This window comes from Labeo rohita, chromosome 13, assembly GCF_022985175.1.
Source record: "Labeo rohita strain BAU-BD-2019 chromosome 13, IGBB_LRoh.1.0, whole genome shotgun sequence".
NCBI classification, from domain to species: Eukaryota; Metazoa; Chordata; class Actinopteri; order Cypriniformes; family Cyprinidae; genus Labeo; species Labeo rohita.
In genome coordinates this window covers 19,772,402-19,792,312 of record NC_066881.1, presented here as the reverse complement: position 1 = coordinate 19,792,312, position 19,911 = coordinate 19,772,402, and the positions used below count along the sequence as shown (strand labels likewise).

Here is a 19,911-nt window from a genome sequence, read left to right as displayed (position 1 = left end):
CAAATATTCATGGGTTTGGTGCCACACTGATTGTGGTGAATGAGACGAAGGAGAGAGTTTATTACGAAAGTTTGTCAAAAATTGCATACTTCCAGAATATATACTATATTTGATATTTAAAAAATTACTTCACAGCTGATACATAGATAGGTGGATAGATAGAAGGATGGATAGATAGATGGAACACTATAGATGGACACTACATGGATGGATGGATGATGGATAGAAAGCTAGGTAAATGGATGGATAGAACATTAGATGGATGGATATATAGATGGAACATTAGATGGATAAATGGATAGATGGTTGGAATGCTATATTGAAGCATGGATGGATGGATAGATAGATTATAGATGGATGGATAGATGGCTGGAACGCTATAGATGGATAGATGGATGAATGCTAGATAGATGGATGAATAGATAGATAGAAGGATAGATGATGGATGGATGGATGGATGGAACGCTATATAGATGGATGAATGGATGGGTAGATAGATGGCTGGAATGCTGTATAGAGATGGATAGATAGATGGATAGATGGATGGAATACTATAGATGGATTGAACGCTGGATGGATAGATAGATGGAATGCTATATGGAAGCATGGAGAGATGGATGGATGGATAGATTATAGGTGGATGGATAGATGGCTGGAATGCTATAGATGGATGAATGCTGGATAGATAGATGGATAGATGGATTGATGGATTGAATGTTAGATGGATGAATGGATAGAAGGAAAGATAGATGGATACATGGATCGAAGACTGGATGGATGGATGGAACGCTATATAGATGGATGAATGGATGGGTAGATAGATGGCTGGAATACTGTATATAGATGGATAGATAGATGATGGATGGAATACTATAGATGGATTGAACACTGGATGGATAGATAGATGGAATGCTATATGGAAGCATGGATGGAGGGATGGATGGATGGATAGATTATAGATGGATAGATGGCTGGAATGCTATAGATGGATGAATGCTAGATAGATGGATTGATGGATTGAATGTTAGATGGATGAATGGATAGAAGGAAAGAGATGGATACATGGATCGAAGACTGGATGGATGGATGGAACGCTATATAGATGGATGAATGGATAGATAAATGGATGGGTGGGTGGATGGATGGATAGATGGCTGGAATGCTGTATATAGATGGATGGAACGTTATATAGATGAATGAATAGATAAATGGAACGCTAGATAGATGGATGATGGATTGATAGATGCTGATGGATAGATAGATGGATGGATAGATGGATGGAATACTATAGATGGATGGATTGATGGATTGAACGCTGGATGGATAGATAGATTATAGATGGATGGATGGATGGATGACTGGATGGATGGAACACTAGATAGATGGATTGGATCAAATGCTAGACAGAGGATGGATGGATGGATGCATAGATGGATGAAACGCTGAAAAATGGATAGATGGATGGATAGACGCATGGATGGATAGAAAGATAGAGAGATGCAAGTATAGATAGATATAAAAGATATAAAAAGATGGAATGCAATAGCTAGATAGATGGAATGATGGATAGATAGATGGATAGATAGATTGATAGATGGATGGATAGATGGATCATTCTGTTTGTCGTTCCCATTGTTCATTCTGTCTGTCTGTTTTTCGATCATTCATTCTGTCTGTCATTCTGTTTTTTGTTTTGTCTATCATTCTGTTGTTCATTCCATCTGTATGTCATTCTGTCTGTTGTTTGTTCTCCCTGTAGTTCTGTCTCTTATTCTATCTGTCTTTTTATCTATCAGTCTCTCGTCCTTTCTGTCTATCATTCTATCTCTTGTTAGTTCTATCTTTCTTTCATTAAACTGTAGACACGTGCATGTGAACACAAAAGCTGTCTTTCTCCTCCTCATTCATGGGGCATAAAGAAAAATATCTGTTCCTCTCCCTGAATTATGGAGTGTAGGTCTCCCGGCCTCCCCCTCCTCATCTATTTTTAATTCTAATAGCATTTCCTGTGTCCCTCTGCGGACTCCCGTATGGATCCCTTCAAATGTCACTCATATTACAAATAGAGAAAAGGGCTTATGTCATCTCTTTTTCATAATGTGGCCCGAAAAAGGCTCACTCCTGCCAAGTAAGTATGTTCTTGCTTGTTGCCGGGGTCTTGAGACTAGCTGTCAAGAGTTTGTGTGATTTCTTTGTTCCTCGCCTCTTTTCTCTCGTGCATATCAAAGGCTGAACCCATTACAGGCTGTAGCACACAGCTGTGTTAGCGTCAGCCTTCACAGGTTAATCATCCGAGGGGTTTGCGTATCAGATCTGCGAGGCGGTGTTTGCCTTATCGCGCCGCAGTGCTGTTCACCCGTGTTCAGCTCGGCTCGCCTCTTATCAGATGCGCCGACTGCCGCAGCAGCAGCTGGAGGTGTTACTCCCGCATACCTAAGCGCAGAGCTGCATATCGTCGACCCATCTAAATGGGAAGAGAGCGTCCACATGCATCCCTGCCAACCTCCAACCCATCCTCCCGACCCTGCTTTTTTGTCTCTGATTACTGTGGAACATTTCCGTGCCCGGAGCTCCGGGACACTGATGGATTGACAGCGGGAGAGCGAAGACGGTCTCTGAATCACACTCTTTTCGTTTAGTTTTATTTATGAGCTCATGTCACGCACGTACTTCAGCAGTGAACTTCAGAGAATGGCCTGTTCAATATCTGCCATCTGAGTAAGCATGTTTGCCACCTAATGATGCTAGAGGGGGAAGATTTTTGTGGGGGAAATCGATTGATACACATATCTATTTGTGTTCGCTTGATTTGAATTCAAATGATGTGGCACATTCTGCCCTCTGTGTTTTCACGTTTCTCGTTCTCTCTCTATAGAGAGTGAAAGGTTATAATTAGCTCTAGTACTTAAAAGACCCTGTGAAATCGTTTGGTGAATGCAGTTTCTTTCTATGTTAGCTTATTTCCTGTTGAAATGGAAAGTTTGAGTCAGTCTTTTTTCAGCTAATTGTCACACCCGTGTCGTTCCAAACCCGTATGACCTTCGTTCATCTTCGGAGCACAAATTAAGATATATTTAATGAAATCTGAGAGCTTTCTGACCCTGCATAGACAGCAAGACAACTGACATGTTGAAGGCCCAGAAAGGTAGTAAGGACATCATTAAAATAGTTCATGTGACATCAGTGGTTCAACCGTAATGGTATGAAGCTACGAGAATACTTTGTCTGCAAAGAAAACAAAAATAATGACTTTATTTAACCATTTTCCTCTCTACTGTGTCAGTCTTTGATGCACATTCTGGGCCTTGAACATGGTAGTTGCATTGCTGTCTGTGTACGGTCAGAAAACTCCGATTTCAAGAATATCTTAATTTGTGTTCTGAAGATGAACAAGGTCTTGCAGCTTTGGAACGACACGAGGGTGAGCAATTAATGACAGAATTTTCATTTTTGGGTACACTAACCCTTTAATTTTATCAATAGCTTAAATACCCTCAAGATAAAGGACAAAAACACTGTTTCATGAGGTCCACCTGGCATGGCTAATATGTAGCATTGTTAAAGCATGGTGCGCTGCCAGCGTATTGTCCTCAGACCTGCTTATAATGGCGTGATGTCCTCCTGATTCTTATTCACGAATGTACTGGAGCCTGTGCCAAAACTCAGCAAGACTCACCCAGGCCTCACACATCACTGAACATGACCTTGGGCCACTGTTGAGTTTCTTCAGCCATGTGCCACCAGAGTCAGGAAGTTACTTGTCACCATGCTGACTTGTCTTGAAATTTCAACCATGATTTAGACCTAGAACTTTCCCTCATTTTCAAATTAACAGACTTGCTTTTCGGAGGGTATCCATGGCATCAGCTGTACCATCTGCAGCTTTGTAGCTGCTAGTCTAGCATCACCCGACTGTAATTGAGTAAAAGGATGCAGGTGCTTTGACTGAACACAAACTGCCTCGTACTGATCTGATCGTCTCCTCCATCTTCTGTTAGTTGTGTATGCTGTAAGTTTGTGTAAACGGTGAATTGTCTCCTCTTCCTGAGCTATTCATTCATCACAGCTGCAGTCTAATTAATGTCATTTCTCAGCTTGAAGATGATGAAGCCTTTCTTTCATCTGTGTGTGTATGTGAGTTTTTCTTCTATCATCTGAGTTAATACAGGGTGGATATTTTTAGCCAACTTTGATTTGATTATTTGACATTCCTTGAGATACGGTCACATTTACAATTGTTCTGTTAGTTTTCGTGTCACATTAGTAGGAATGTATGTGATTTTAAAGGATTAGTTCACTTCCAGAATCAAAAATTCCTCAGAATTTACTCACCCCCATCTTATCCAAAACGTTCATGTCTGTCTTTCTTCAGTCAAAAAGAAATTAGGTTTTTGAGGAAGACATTCCAGGATTTTTCTTCATATAGCGGGTTGAAGGTCCAAACTGCAGTTTCAATGCAGATTCAAAGGGCTCTACATGATCCCAGCAGAGAAATAAGGGTCTTATCTAGCAAAACGATTGGCCTTTAAAAAAAAAAAAAAAAAATTCTATACTTTTAACCACAAATGCTCATCTTGCACTATCTTGACTACACGCATTTTGTAGTCACGTTGGAAAGGTCACCGCTGACTAGGGATGTCAAGTGTTTCATCATTTCCATGATCGATCATAGTTTAAATTAACGATCAATTAATTGATTGATTGTTAATCTTAATACTGCAAAATGCATCTATTGCAGCGGCATATAGTAACCGGCATGACAGATGTGCAAATGCTACTCAAAACACCAGCTTCCTCACCAGAATGAAAAAGCCTAGTAGCAGCATTGTAAAATTAATAGATGTAATTATGATCATTTGATAAAATTAAGAGAGCATGCCATAGTTCTGTTTGGGATCATTTTACTTTGTTGGCTATTTCATATCCTGTCACGGAGACCGCTGAATGCACCTTTTTAAATAGTGCCCGTTGTATTCAAAACACAATCACAGTCTTTGCAACTGACAATATCAGCATTTTAAATAAAATGCTCCTAAACGTAGCCTAAATATAAACTGCTGACAGCGTTATGGCAAAACACACTGCTGCTCATATAATGAAGCAAGTGAGTATAATGACACAAGCGAGGTACAAAGCTTTATTTATAAGAGAAATAATGGGTTAGCAGGCAAATGTTACATCGCGGCCATGCTTCTGTATTCATTCCGTTCGAGCCCGTACATTTAAAGCCATACACGGCTTTGTGCTCTGTCTTTTTTGTTTGTGTTTCTGTCTTTCTGATTTGCCGGTTGGTCACTAATTTCCATGAATTTAATCGTATTTATAGTTTCTTTTCCCAAATCCTCACTGTCTCACCCTCTAATTTAGGTTCATTTAATTGTCATTCACGTTGAATCTCTGTTTTCACATCTCTTACTGTGGTAAACATGCGGGAGGGGAAATGAAAGATTTTGTGGTCATGAATTAAGAGTTCATTCCTATGACTTTGTTCCATTTTAGTTAAATCATGGGTTATTTATGGAACAAGTTAATGAAACATGGACTGTGGCCACAAAATAATAAGTCATAGGAACAAATTAACAAGATGTAGGAATGAATTATATGATCCTGCTTTTGTCAAAGCGCAGTGCCCAATATGAAACGGTTATCTGGGGAAACATGACTTAGCTACTAAATTTATTAACTATTGCTGGTGATGTAAGCAAAAGTGCTGACACCGTGTTAACAAAGCAATGTGCATAAAGTCAAACACCCTTACGAAAAAAAAGGTAGAACAACGATGTTGGATGATTTTGAAGTTGGAAGAGAAAATGAGATTTTTTGCCCTACCCTACCTTTTTGAACCAGAGTACACAGACAAAGAACTAACCACATGTGACTTTACCAACATGATTACGTGATGTGTCAAGTCTAGCTAGTGCAAAACAAGCATTTGTGGTTAAAAAGTATATACTTTTTTTTTTTTTTTTTTTTCTTCCCTAAAATTACTGATTGTTTCGCTAGATAAGACCCTTATTCCTCAGCTGGGATCGCATAAAGTCCTTTGAAGATGCGTTAAAACTGCAATTTGGACCTTCAACCTGCTGATCCTCATTAAAGTCCTCTATATGAAGAAAAATCCTGGAATGTTTTCCTCCAAAACCTTAGTTGCGATTCAACTGAAGAAAGAAAGACATGAACATAACATCGGGGGGCAACATAGCTCAGTTTTGATCCAGTCAAGACGAGCCTAAACTGCTTATTTATTCAGCTTTCAAATAATGTATAAATCACAATTTCAAAAAATTGAGATTAATACATCATCAGTACTTTCCATACATCATTAATACTTTCCGTTGATGTATGTTATGTTAGCATATGACTATATTTGGTCGAGATGCAACTATTAGAAAATCTGGAATCTGAGTGTGCAAAAAAATCTAAATGTTGAGCGAATCGCCTTTAAAGTTGTCCAAATGAGGGAAATTTACAAAGTATCTTCATGAAACATGATCTTTACTTAATATCCTAATGATTTTTGGCATAAAATAAAAATCAATAATTTTGACCCATACAATGTATTTTTGGCTATTGCAACAAATACACCCCAGCGACTTAAGACTGGTTTTGTGGTCCAGGTTCACATATATGTTTTGAAATTTACTGTTAAAATGACTGGTTTTAGTGTTTACTGTTTTAATTTATTTAGACACAATAGTATATAATTTAACATGAAGCTAAATATAATAACTTTTTGGTACTTTTCTGTTAGTGTTATTCTGTTAATGTTTCAGAGCTCTATCCAGTTGATTTGGCACACATTTCCCACCATTTAGACTGGAAGGTCTGTTGAGATACCTCATTTGGCTCATGATTTTAGGGCCCACAGATATATCCATGCGTGTCTGTGATTGCTAATGAGTTTTATTGATATCTGAGGGAGTTATTGTGTGAAGCTATGTAAGCAGGTGTTGAGAGTGTGTGAGTGTGACTTGAAGTCGACCATCTCCTGTGCTCTGCAGGTCAGTTCCAGTAAGGCAGCTGGGAGCGCTCAGGCCAACTCCGCCGGAGGGGCTGTGGCAGGTGCTACGGGCACAGGAAGTGCTGCTCCAGCACAGGGAGATCTGGACCTGTTCAGCGAAACCAGCGGGAGCAGCAAAGCAGAGGACTCGGCCAAGAAACCTCTCTCCAAGGACTCTATTCTCTCCTTGTACGGCTCCAGCACCGTCCCACAACAGCCTGCACAAGGTACATCCATCCCCTCCGAGTCCCACTTTCTTATTCCTCAGAGAATGAGCGATCTGAGCGAGAGAATGCAGATCTATAAATGGCGCTATGCATCCGGAGTCCATTTCTAATGGTGCTGTGGGAGTGTGTGTGTTTGAGTGAAAGAGAAAGCAAGCGAGGTTCTTGAGAAGCCCTGCTTTAATGGGGGTATCAATAATTCAAGCACTGCGTGTCTCAGCACTCTGATACTGCTGAACGTGGTTTAAAGCTGCCTGCTTCGCCTGCCCTACTCTTCAAAGAGGACATTTCCCAAAACCTCAGATGCTCCAAATGAAGGCGCTGCCAATTCTCCACCATCAGGACGCTTTAGATGCCCCCTTTCATCCCGCACACCTCTTCTGTCTCAAAGATCCATTTCCTCTGGGCTCGAGGCGAGGAACTGCACACATTAGCGCAGATATTGATCGCTCTCTTCCGTCTGTGATGTTTCATGTGTCTTCTCGTCTTCTTCTGTTTTTGTCTCTTTGAACATATTGAACATGTCGTTGTGTGTAAATCTTCTTATTTGTGTACCCTTGTGCTCCCACAGCGACTGCGATGTTTATGGGCCCGTCTCAGATGCAGTTCCCTGCACAACCACAAGGGAACTTCCAGGCCTTCCCCGGGATGGGAGGAGCCATGCCGCCCACTACCATGATGGGGGCCGTCATGGGACAGGGCGGCGCTATGATGGGCCAGAATACAGGCATGATGGTTGGCATGACGATGCCTAACGGTTTCATGGGAAACGCACAACCAGGAGTGATGGGCTTGGCCCCAGGCATGATGGGACCTCAGGGCATGGTGCCCCCTCAAAACATGTACGCCATGCAGCCAGGTCAACAAGGACAGTGGAATATGGCACAGGTATGTTATATTTGGATTTGTGACTGTTAATGCTGCTATAAGCATTTAACTACATATAAAATATTCCTTCAGTCACTAAAATAAGTCGCTTATGAAATCACACACGTCTCTGTGACAGCTCTAGGCCTGTGAACAACATAAAGTGCACTTTAGAAACATCCTATGCTATTTTAAGTCTATGCTAGAAGAGTTTTGGTACATTTGGTTTGCTAAAATGCTTTTGAAGAATGGGATTTTGAAGTGAGGGCATGTGGTTCAAGAAATGTGGAGACAGTTTAATGTTTAATAATATTTTTACAATATTATTTATTTAATATAATATTTATGTTATTCCATATGAATATGGTTGATTATTAATATTAATAATAGGGCTGTCAAACAATTAATTGCACACAAAATAAAAGTTTGAGTTTGCCTAATATATGTGTATTGTGTGTAATTATGTATATATAAATGCAAAAACATTCATGTATATATTTAAGAAATATTTACAAGTATATGTAATTATTACATTTTTATATAATTTAAATTATATATAAATAAAAATATTTTGTACATAATATATTTCTCGTAAATATATATATATTAATTTGTGTGTATTTACATATACATAATAATTACACACCATACTCAAACATATATTAGACTAACTCAAACTTTTACTTTGCATGCAATTAATCACGATTAATCGTTTGACAGCCCTAATTAATAACTTTTATATTATCGTAAACATGATATGTTATTATATCATTACATTAAACGTTTAGGGTCATTACGAGTTGCTTTTTAAAGAAGTTACTTTTATTCAGCAAGGAGGGCATTAAGCTGATTACAGTAATGTAATGCTACAAAAGATTTCTGTTTCCAATAAATAGTGTTGTTTTGAACTTTCTAGTCATTAACGAATCATTATATACAGTTGAAGTCAAAAGTTTACATACACCTTGCAGAATCTATAAAATGTTAATTATTTTACCAAAATAAGAGGGATAATACACAATGCATGTTATTTTTTTATTTAGTACTGACCTGAATAAGATATTTCACATGAAAGATGTTTACATATAGACCACAAGTGAAAATAATGGTTGAATTTATAAAAATGACCCCGTTCAAATTTTACATACACTTGATTCTTAATACTGTGTTGTTACCTGAGTGATGTTTTTTTTGTTGTTGTTTAGTGATAGTTGTTTATGAGTCCCTTGTTTGTCCTGAGCAGTTAAACTGCCCGCAGTTCTTCAGAAAAATCCTTCTGGTCCCACAGATTCTTTAGTTTTTCGGTATTTTTGTTTATTTATACCCTTTCCAACAATGACTGTATGATTTGATGTAAATGTCTTTTATGTAAAATATCTTATGTCAGTAGTATAATTGTAAGTATAAACTTAACTTGATATTGTATTATAAAGACAGAGTGATCAGGATAAATAAAACTTTTAAAGGGGTCATCAGATGCAAAGTTCACTTTTACATGTTGTTTGAACATTAATTTGTGTTGGCAGTGCATGTACAAATCTACCCTATAATGATAAAAATCCATGCAGTGGTTTTTAATTAATCTGTAAAAATAATATCCCCTTTTTCAAATCGAGCCATTCTCAAATGCCTGTTGGTGTGGCGTCACACCCACAGAGGCCGCTCCCATGATAGTTGATTGACATGAGCGTCTTACCTCAAATTAGCTGTAACAGTCCAACTTCCATTGTTTTGATGCCAGAGCAGGGATGTAAGTTAGACAGGAATATCTCTGATTGAGGGATTGAGGTGTTGTGTTGCTGGATGTAATAATAAACATAGTGGTCATCCTTTACTCCCGACATCTGAGCCGCTGAAGATGCAGTGGATTACGTTTGTTTGTGAAGGGAATGCGCCTCCCGATCTACATAAATGCGTCTATGTTCGCGCAAATCATTTGTGATCCAGCTTCACCAACAGCAGACGCGGGTATAAGAGTTTTTTTTATGAATCTCTGCAATCACCTTTCCTAATAACGTGCTAGTTAGGAAGTTTCGCAGCTAAACGTGCTAAATGTGGCTAAAGTAAACAGGCTCGTCACTCGACAGAGAGAAGAGAGGGGCGGGGCAAGCAGAGCTCATTTGCATTTAAAGGAACAATCCCTTAGAATGGGTTTGAATTTTACAGAGCTCATTTTGACAAGTTAAAAAGGGTTTTGATTTGCACTACCATTGAGAATTTTTAACCAAAATATATTATAGACTTTTCATTAAGACCCTAAAGAATCATATCAACTTGTGGAAAATAGGCATCCGATGACCCCTTTAAGATTACACTGTGCTCCAGTGATACTTACTGAAGTCCTTATGAAACTAGAGTAAATGTATTTTTCAGTTGGATTGGTAAACACATTGGGTCAAATGGAGTGTACAACCTAAATAAGTGTTAGGTACGTTGCAGGAAGGAAAGAGACTCTAAATTCTAGCAGCAACAAGAACCCATTGTGGAGGAAGCATTCAGGCAGCTGGCAAAGAGTGATGAGTGTAATAATATCATGACATAAACAGAACCGAAATGATGTTGTAGGTGGAAAAAAGTGAACCTGAAAAAATGTCTTAATTACTTACTGTTGATGACGGTACACTTGAGTCACATACCGGAGGTCGAACGCTTCAGGTTGGCTTGATAATGTTCCTCTAGGGAGTGTATTTTTAACCAACCCTCTCAGAATCTGCCATGAGTCATTGATATAAAAGTAGACGTTCATCATCAGTGCAGCGTACTGGCTGCAGTGGATCAGCATCAGCTTTTTATAGAGCGAGCATCTATATCTGAAGCTATTACCATTCATCATATCCGATTCCAACAATGCATCTCCTGGCATCCACAAAGCTTTCCTTTTATTCAGATCAGAGCTTTTCAAAACCAGTTCAGGTGGCAAGTGAGCTGTCACTTTAGGTCTCTCTCTGTCACTCTCACTGTATAATCAGAGATCCATAATAAGGGCTTTTAAAATCCTCATCTAATCTGCTGTCACCTCCCATCTGCATGTGGCTCATTAAAGATGAGGGCTCAGTGACTCCGACCTCTCAACTTCTATCATCTCCTTGCCTCGCCCCCGCCTCCCGTGGCCCGTGACCCCTGTGTATGAGGCTGAGAGCAGAGGGAGTCCGAGATTTCAGCCTCCGGGAGGTTAATTACACATCATAAATCAATACAGCGTGCTTTACACTCACACGGCCTTAATTAAAATCCCTCCCCACAATGCAAGCGTGTGCACACGTTCCTGAGTTATAGGCCTTCAGCAGCGCATTTGTATTTTGAGAGACCGGCTGAGGAAAGAAATGCGTTTGCTTAATGGTTTTCTGGAGTGAGGGTAATTTTGCCGCATGCTTCCTGGGAGGAGTGTTTTTTTTTCTCCAGATGGATCTGACTTGAGATGTTTTTCTTCGTTACCCAGCACACATATCGTCTCCCTGTTTTCCAAAGGAGGTCTGAGGAGAACCGGTGTGCAGGGAGAAGAATCATTAATGTTTGATTTTCACTCCCCTGAATAGCTGAGTACTGTTCTTGGAGTATTTACAAACACACACACTCACGGAACACTCATTTCTCCGTGCGTAGGCGGTATTGTGTTGAGGAGGAAGCAGGTGTAATTACGAGATTGGCCATATTTGTCCTGCTGTGCATTTGAGCACAAAATGAAGTCAAGGTCCTCAGCTGGAACCTCCCGAGGATTTTCAGATGATTTTTTAAAAATATTTTCCCGCTGACTGTCTCACTCTAGTCATACACTTCATGGCCTAAAGCGGTTTAGTCACCTTGTGAGACATCAGAGCACTCCAGGAGTTCACGGTGATGGATAACCTCCCTCACTGCCTCAGGATGGGGTTTAGTGCTTTGGAATTAAATAGAAAGCCAATGAAATGTGCCTGGATTGTGTATTTTGTAGTTTGCATTTCAGGATTGTATGGGGAAAGTCAAATGCTGATTTTTCTTTAAAAAAAAAAAAAAAAAAAAAAAAAAAAGGTTTGGGGTCAGATAGATTTGTAAATGGTTCTGAAAAAAATATTTTTATGCTCATCAAGGCTGCATTTATTTGATCAAAAATACAGTAAAAACAGAAATATGGTGAAATATTATTCGGTTGTACTTTGCATTTCAGAGACGTGTGGGAAAAGGCAAGTGCTATTCTTTCTTTATATTTAAATTGGCCGTTTTTCTTTTCTTTTGAAGCGTATCAATATTTATTCCCATAAGTCCGTTTATACACACTGTCGATCAAAAGTTTGGGGTCAGTTAGATTTGTAAATGTTTCTGAAATGTCTCCGAAGCGTTTGTATGCTCACCGAGGCTGCATTTATTTGATCAAAAATACACTAAAAATAGAAATATTATTGTTTTCTGTTTTTAATATATTTTAAAATGTACTTCATTGCTCCATTAGTCCATTTATTGTGCCGTTACTCCAATCTTCAGTGTTATATGATCCTTCAGAAATCAGTCTAATATGCTGATTTGCTCAAGAAACATTTCTTATTATCATCAACAGTGATGCTTTTGCTTTAATGAGCAAAGTTTGAAAGAACAGCATTTATTAGAAATATATATCTTATGTAACATTAAATGTCTTACTATCACTTTTAATCAATTTAATGCATCTTGAATAAAGGCAGGGCTGTCACTAGTGATTATTTTGGTAATCGAGTAATCGGTTGATTATTCTGACAAATAATTGAGTAACCGTATCGTTATAATCACATTTTTTGTGGTAATAAAAATAGACATGCGAACAATAGCTTTTAAAACGACTTAAAATACATAATAGCAATAAGGCAATAATTACTTTAAATAAAGTATCAGAAGCAAGTAATCATATGGTTTTATTGACATAACGTATTGTAAACAATGGAACTAATGTACATTATACTGTACATTATGACAAATGCCTGCCAATGGCCTGACGATTGTTTAAACACTTTACGCAATCTAATCCTTGTTTAATATTGGCTAAACAACATTTAATTCGAAAGTCCACTTAATCATTAATATCTGGCCATTTCTTTATGATGTAAATGCTACAGCCACTGTAATTTCTTATAAATATGTGAATATCAATACGTGAGAACTCATTTAAGTTTTTGTTTTGAAATTGCGTTGAGCAGTTAGCATGTATTCTCCTGTGTTTGTGTGGGTTTATAAATGATGTACCTTACAAATCCGATGATATGGCACATCTTGCGATAACAGTAATAGTAACTGTGTATGGAGCCACTATGACATGCAACTTTTAAATAATTAAAACGCATGTATTAAACGCAGAATGCGTTTGTGAATTCACAATAGCATTATGCTATATTATGATTTTAAATTAGTTTAATGTATTATGTAGCCTTGGAGAACGATCTAATAATGCGCTTAATGGATTCTCGTCCGTGGAATGCGCCACTTCTGGTATTTTGCCGGTTACTGACACGGGCAAATTGACCATACGCACGGAGCGTTCTTTAGAACTTCCGCATAATGATAAGCCGGTGAAGCTCATTTCATATGTGCTATATGTTAGTGGAGACTCTTGAGGCTCCTCTCCTGCCTCGTTCTTATCAGAAACTGAGAAAAATAATAACTGCAACATCGTAAATAATGATAGTGGCATGAACTTTAAGTTTCATGTTATTTAACAACATATAAAGAGCCTGGAAATCCCAGAAAAGTACCTAGACACATAATAGTACATTTAAATCCTAACAACTAAACACTGTCTTAACTGTTTAGGCTAATGTTATGTAACTAACGATGCTTCTCTTCAATGACATCTTAATAGTATTCTTGATAATCAATAACTTTCCTTCACAGTCATGAACACATTTTTAAAATCTTGTAATATTTTAAAGCCATCTTTATTTTTCTACTCTACTGCGGTGCGGTAAAATTAACTTTAAAGATTCACTCTTCATTCATAAAGATGAGATGAAACAATGTCTTCACGGAAAACGGAAAAATTTTCAAGATGAAAATGACATGAAATTACCCTTATAACCAGAAGATTGGCTGCAGCTGCCATTTTAACTCTCTTGTGTTTTTTTTAGTCATGCTTTTTGATTTATTATAAAATTGGTAGTATAACACATTTTTGTACTTTTACCACACTTAAGTATATTGTATGGCAAGTACAGAAAGTCAATAAAATAAATAAATAAATAAGCTCAGACACAAACACTATAAGGGTGAATTATTTAAATACTTGTATATAGTTCACTACAAATTAAATAAGTTCAATATTAATGGTGTAAGAAATAATGCATTCAATATGAATCAATATAAATTTGAAATATTTTATATTTAATTTAATAACTACATCTTTTAAGTTTTATCTTGAACTGTAAAAGCTATTAAATAGCCTATATTCAACCAACACAAACTTGTTACTGCTGTAGTTTTCTTGCTGTAGATGTTTCATTCGGTTATTGCTGTCAATCATAGCAATGACATGCGCATATTTAGCGGATTTACTCAAGTAATTTTTTACATACGCATTTGGCATTCTTAAAATGGTATACGTGGACAAACAAAACATTTCTTCGAATTGTGAAATGATTATGTATAGAATGAAATGAAATGAATTGTTCTAGCTATTAGCCTGTTTTTTTTTTTTTTTTAACGTCTACTAACGCCTACCCCAACCCTAAACTTAGCCCTTACTATAATAAAAAACATTTTATATTATTGTTGTACAGTGTGACAGAAATAATGTAGATTGATGTGCGCATGCCCAGTAGCCAGAGCTGTATTTCTTCTAGTCTTTACCGGCAAATTGCAGTCGAGGATTGTTTTAAATTGAGTACTCGAACTGAATCGAGTAGCCCTTAATAAAGTATTAATTTCTTAATTTAAAAAAATGCTCAGACCCCACATATTTAAATGGTTGTGTAGGTAGTCTAAAAATGACAGTTCTACACATTTATTTAGTAAGCACTGTTGTTCTGTTGTATCTTAAGTTTTTAATATGTAAATGATCCCTCTTATGATTGGCTAGCCTCTGTGTACTGGCACGCTTCACTGTTTCACTCATCAGATCAGGCTGAGCTGCTGAATTGTGAATAAGCAGTTATGTAAACATTAGCATAACCTTGTATAAACACTATGTAAACACCAGCCATCTAGTCAATTAGTGAGGTCGGCTTTGTTTTAGCTGTTATATTTTCTTAAAAGCGGTGCTTCTTGGGGAATGATTTTAGAAACTAAACGCAACTTATCCGAGTGGCTTTTAGCATGCTGGCAGTGGTTTAGTGTGCAGTTAGGCTGTCAGCATGGTTTAAGTCATTCATACCCTCTAAAACACCAGCACTACTGCCATCCAAGCACTGCTTATGTCACAGATCCACATTTAACAACATATTTCAAGAAGTATTCCTGTTATCACCGGTAGTTTCTTTGTGAACAGAGAGTAGTTTACTGTTACAATAGATTGTAATTATTTTAGCTCCTGTATATATGCCAGACAACACACTGACTGGTCGATTATGTAGTTTTGTACACCTGTTGTCGACATAGTACATCAGACTATTCTTTCAAAGAAAGAATATCCTGTTTTCTATTTTATATCCCTTTTGACAGCTGGATAAAGATTGCACAAACTTTAGTTCCCAGAATTCAAGTTAATAATGAAAAATAGCGGGCTGCTTATTTGAAACCATTAGTTTTTCTTCTCTCTGCTGGCTATGAGCTGTAGAGACAGCGGTATAAATCAGACAGACGTGTCTGATGGGCTGCCCCACAGTCAGCGCACACCACAGGACCCTCAGGAAGAACACTGGTGGGAGTCGAGGGAAAAGAGTAGAGGTATAGAAAATGAAAGAGAGAGAGGGGTAGATGAAGTGTAATAAGAGGGGTGATGGGTGTAAAGATCAGAGGACAGCTTAGTAACCTGAAAAAAAAAAAAAAAAAAGAGGAAAGGGAACATTGGAAAAAAAGGCCATCCGCAGGTGAAATCTGTGGTCGGATTCTGTAAAAACATCACTTTTTCTTTTCATGTTACTGTAGAAACTCCACTAAAGCAAATATATTTCTGTTTAATACCAAAGCTTCAAGAAACTTTTTCCCATGATACCTTAAAGGTGATCTTTTATGCCTTTTTTACAATATGTAACATAAGTCTCAGGTGTCTCCAAAATGTCTGAAGTTTCAGCTCAAAATACCTCAGATCATTTATTATGTCATTTTAAAAATGGCTATTTTGAGTGGAAGCAGAAACACGCTGTTTTCATGCATGTCTCTCTAAATGCAAATGAGCTGCTTCCCGCCCCCTTTTCCAGATGTCAGATACTCTGCCATAAAAAACATATGTTTGGTTTTGATTATCATGTCTATCATGCTGAAATCATGCATTTTAAAGCCATATCAGTTTAAACTTTTGATGTACGGTTTTCCGAGCGCACATCCAGAGTATGCACACAAAAAACGGTTGTCATACCCAGAGCTGGGTAGTAACTGATTACATGTAATCTGGATTACGTAATCAGATTCCAAAAATCAAGTACTTGTAATTAAAGTAAGCTACATTTTAAAGTACTCGTAATCAGACTAGTTACTTTTTTTTATTAATTACATGATGACATATTATTCGCACAATAGCAATAAATTATTCATCATTTATTGACCCTCTCTAATTCGTCTTTTTTATCTTTTACATTTTTTTTTTCTAAAATAGCCTACCGTTTATATACACTCAGAACGTCCAGTTTTGTGGACATTCACACATTGACTAGTCATTAGTCAGGTGGCCACACAGCATTTGATCAGTGGATTTACGAAAATCATTTCAAGTTTAAGAAGTGTTTCAACATTGCATCAACTACTGATGAACACATTCATTTTTTATTTGAATTATTACTTAGTAGGTTATTTAACCATGTATTATTATGTATTACTGAAAGGCTTTTGTTTTTCAAACTCAGTGCACAAATTCTCATTATCATTCTCAAACTTTTTGTCATCTGAACATTTTTCACCAAATATATTTATTTTAAAGGGGTGGTCACTCAGCAATTCTGTAAAAGTCAATATCTCCCTTTGCATTAATGCTCAAACAGCAACATTACACACTAACTAGTTTAAAAAGTTAAATTACAATCAATGACCACTTTAAGTACCCCTGATATTTTAAAATATTTTTTTTAATAATTAAATAAATACTTCATATTTTTTAGTAGGTGTGTTATTTTGATTATTATTTTAAAATGATTTATTTTAATTTTACATTTTATGATTTAATTACTTGTTAGCCGTTCATTGAACTCACAAACCCCATCTGTGCCAATAGCCTCGCGGTTAGTGCGCCGACATACAGTGCAATTGCGCTCACGGGGACCCGAGTTTAAATCCCGGCTCGTGGTCCTTTGCCGATCCCACTCCCCTCTCTCTTCACCCAATGCTTTCCTGTCTTATCTACACTGTCCTATTCAAATAAAGGCATAAAAAAAAGCCCAAAAATAAATCTTAAAAAAAAAACCTCACAAACCCCATGAGGTTCCTTTACAAACCCCAGTTTGGGAAACCTTGATGTAATATAATGTTTAATGCACTTCATGTTGTAAATTACAATGAAAGAAATATATTTTCTCTTTGTATTTTTACATCATTATGGCACAAGGTGATCCTGTTTAAATTAATGTGATAGCTGAGTTAGGTCAAAAGTAATCTAAAATAGTCTAATGATAATTCCTAAAATGTGTAATGAATTACGTTACTGACTAAAATTTGTGTCATGTAATTTGGAATCAATAACAGATTACAATTTGTAAGTAATCTATCTAATTTAAGTTCTCTTTCATGTCTTACTGCGCTTAAACTATCAAATACACACAAGTTTATGTTAAAAACACACGAGGTATGAAAACGGTCGGTTATGTCTGTTAAGGCAAACATCTGGGAAAGAAATCGCATGTTTATATTAGATGTGTGTGGCAAGAGCATAATGTACAGTAAATAAATCAATAAATCAACTGCTCTCGTCTGCTCTGAGGCTGAGACTCTAAATAGTGTTCTGTTCAGACAATGACGGAACAGTTAGCATGCTTTCCTTGAATGTTTGCCATGGCGTTCGAACTGGTACACCGTTGTCACTTGCAAAAACACAGTTGCGTCATGGGTGGAAATGTGCAGATTGAGCGGCGGTAATTTTATAGTAAGATCCCTGGGCGGCTCGTTTTTTCACACGCTTGCAAAGAAAGGCCTACCGAAACAAAGTTACCAGGTTGTCCTTTTTTTCACATTTTCTGAGTTTGTAGATGCGCCACGGGCACTCTGGAGGTTTTGGACCATGGCTATAGAGGTTTCACACTTCTGTCTGCCCCCCTTGTGTTTTTCAGATTAACCAACAGATGTCTGGAATGAACCTGAATGGTTCCGGTGCTCCGATGGCATTTGGCGCACCTGGTGCCCCCATGGGCGGCTGGGTGGCACCTCCTTCCGGTCAGACCCTCAGCACCCAGCTCTGGAAGTAAACGAATGAGGGAAGATGGAGGACAAGGGGCACCACACGCCTCCATCTCTCCTCTCCTCTCCTCCTCAACCACCACTCGCACCCAGAGTTTTATTCATGTACTGTCATTTTTTTCCCCCTTTCTCTTTCCAACCATTACTACTCTGGAGAGCATCGATTCACCCTGCCCTGTGTATTGATCAAGTGAGCGAGAGGACGGAGTTTAAGAGACTGGCAGCTTTGACCGTCTTATTTGCAATTATTTTTTCTTCTATATACATATATATAAATATATATTTTTGGGGGGTTCAAAACACATATCAGCTACAAGAAAGCTGCTGGACCAATTATACAGGCTTCTAATATATCTTTACCAAATCAATAGTGAGTCATAGTATTTAAAAGACAGAGGTATGGCTATCATATTTGTGAATTCCCCCTCCTTTTCCTTCTTCTGTAGTCCCACGTCCCAGAACCCTGTAGCAGATATTGTATAGACCGATGTAATGTATGTAATCATGAGATAGACGAACCCCTCGCCTCCCCTCTCTCTCCGGCCTCTCACCCCATCGCATCCGTGTAGCTCCATGACAAACTTCATCTTTACTGTGATGTTTTAATGTGTGCGTTACAGAGAAGCACAGTGAGTGAAAGACAAATAAACCTGGACGACTGTACAGCTGTGACGGCTAACGGAAAAAAGAGGGGGTTGGGGAAGGAATTATCATTTTAACCAGCTAGTTTTGAAAAGTAAGGACCGAACAAAGCGTGCAGTCGAACACGTCAGTCTCGCCGCTGTAGCAGAGCTTCTATCCTCTCAGACAGGGTCTCTCTGCTGTGCAATAATATAAACATCCCCACCGTGTCATCCAGGTTTATTTCTATAATGTGTTTACATTTTCTGGTGCCTAGTACAGAGACAGAATATTGTTATTTCCGTGCATTAAACAGTGAATAGCCATGAACTATTGTGTGATCATTTTGTCTAAAGACGCATTTATTGTAAAGTTATCTTTTCTTTTTTTTTTCCTTTTTTTTTGCTTTTAAAGAGGGTCGTTTGGAATAAAGACAGTTGTAATCCAAAAGTTCTGTCCTTGTAATGGTGTCTCACGCTTTAGATGGGTATTTCCAGGCTTTTTTATCCACTCTTCCTTTTATTTTCCTGGATGGTCGATTCTCTTCAGCACCACTCGACCTCTCTGTACATTATTCAAGCACCTGGTCCTTTTCCTCCGCATTTACAGGCATTGATCTGATTCTCCGAGTGTCCAGAGTCTGCAAAATGGTCTGTTGACTACCGCATTGGGAATAAGATCAAGTTTTCACGTACAGTTGCTATTTTAAAACCCCTTATCCAT

The 19,911-nt window shown here is 37.8% G+C and overlaps 1 protein-coding gene across 5 annotated transcripts in view; it reads left to right on the top strand.

The window, feature by feature from the left end:
* The window catches only part of smap1 (small ArfGAP 1), a 139,230-nt gene extending 119,906 nt beyond the window's left edge, over positions 1-19,324 (top strand). For all 5 annotated transcript variants that reach the window (XM_051125405.1, XM_051125408.1, XM_051125407.1 and 2 more), the window contains 3 exons: positions 7,002-7,227; positions 7,796-8,112; positions 18,441-19,324. In XM_051125405.1, the coding sequence (XP_050981362.1) occupies positions 7,002-7,227; positions 7,796-8,112; positions 18,441-18,575 (678 nt within the window). In that variant the 3' untranslated portion in view covers positions 18,576-19,324. The remainder of the gene's footprint in view (positions 1-7,001; positions 7,228-7,795; positions 8,113-18,440) is intronic.
* The last annotated feature ends 587 nt before the right edge of the window (positions 19,325-19,911 follow it).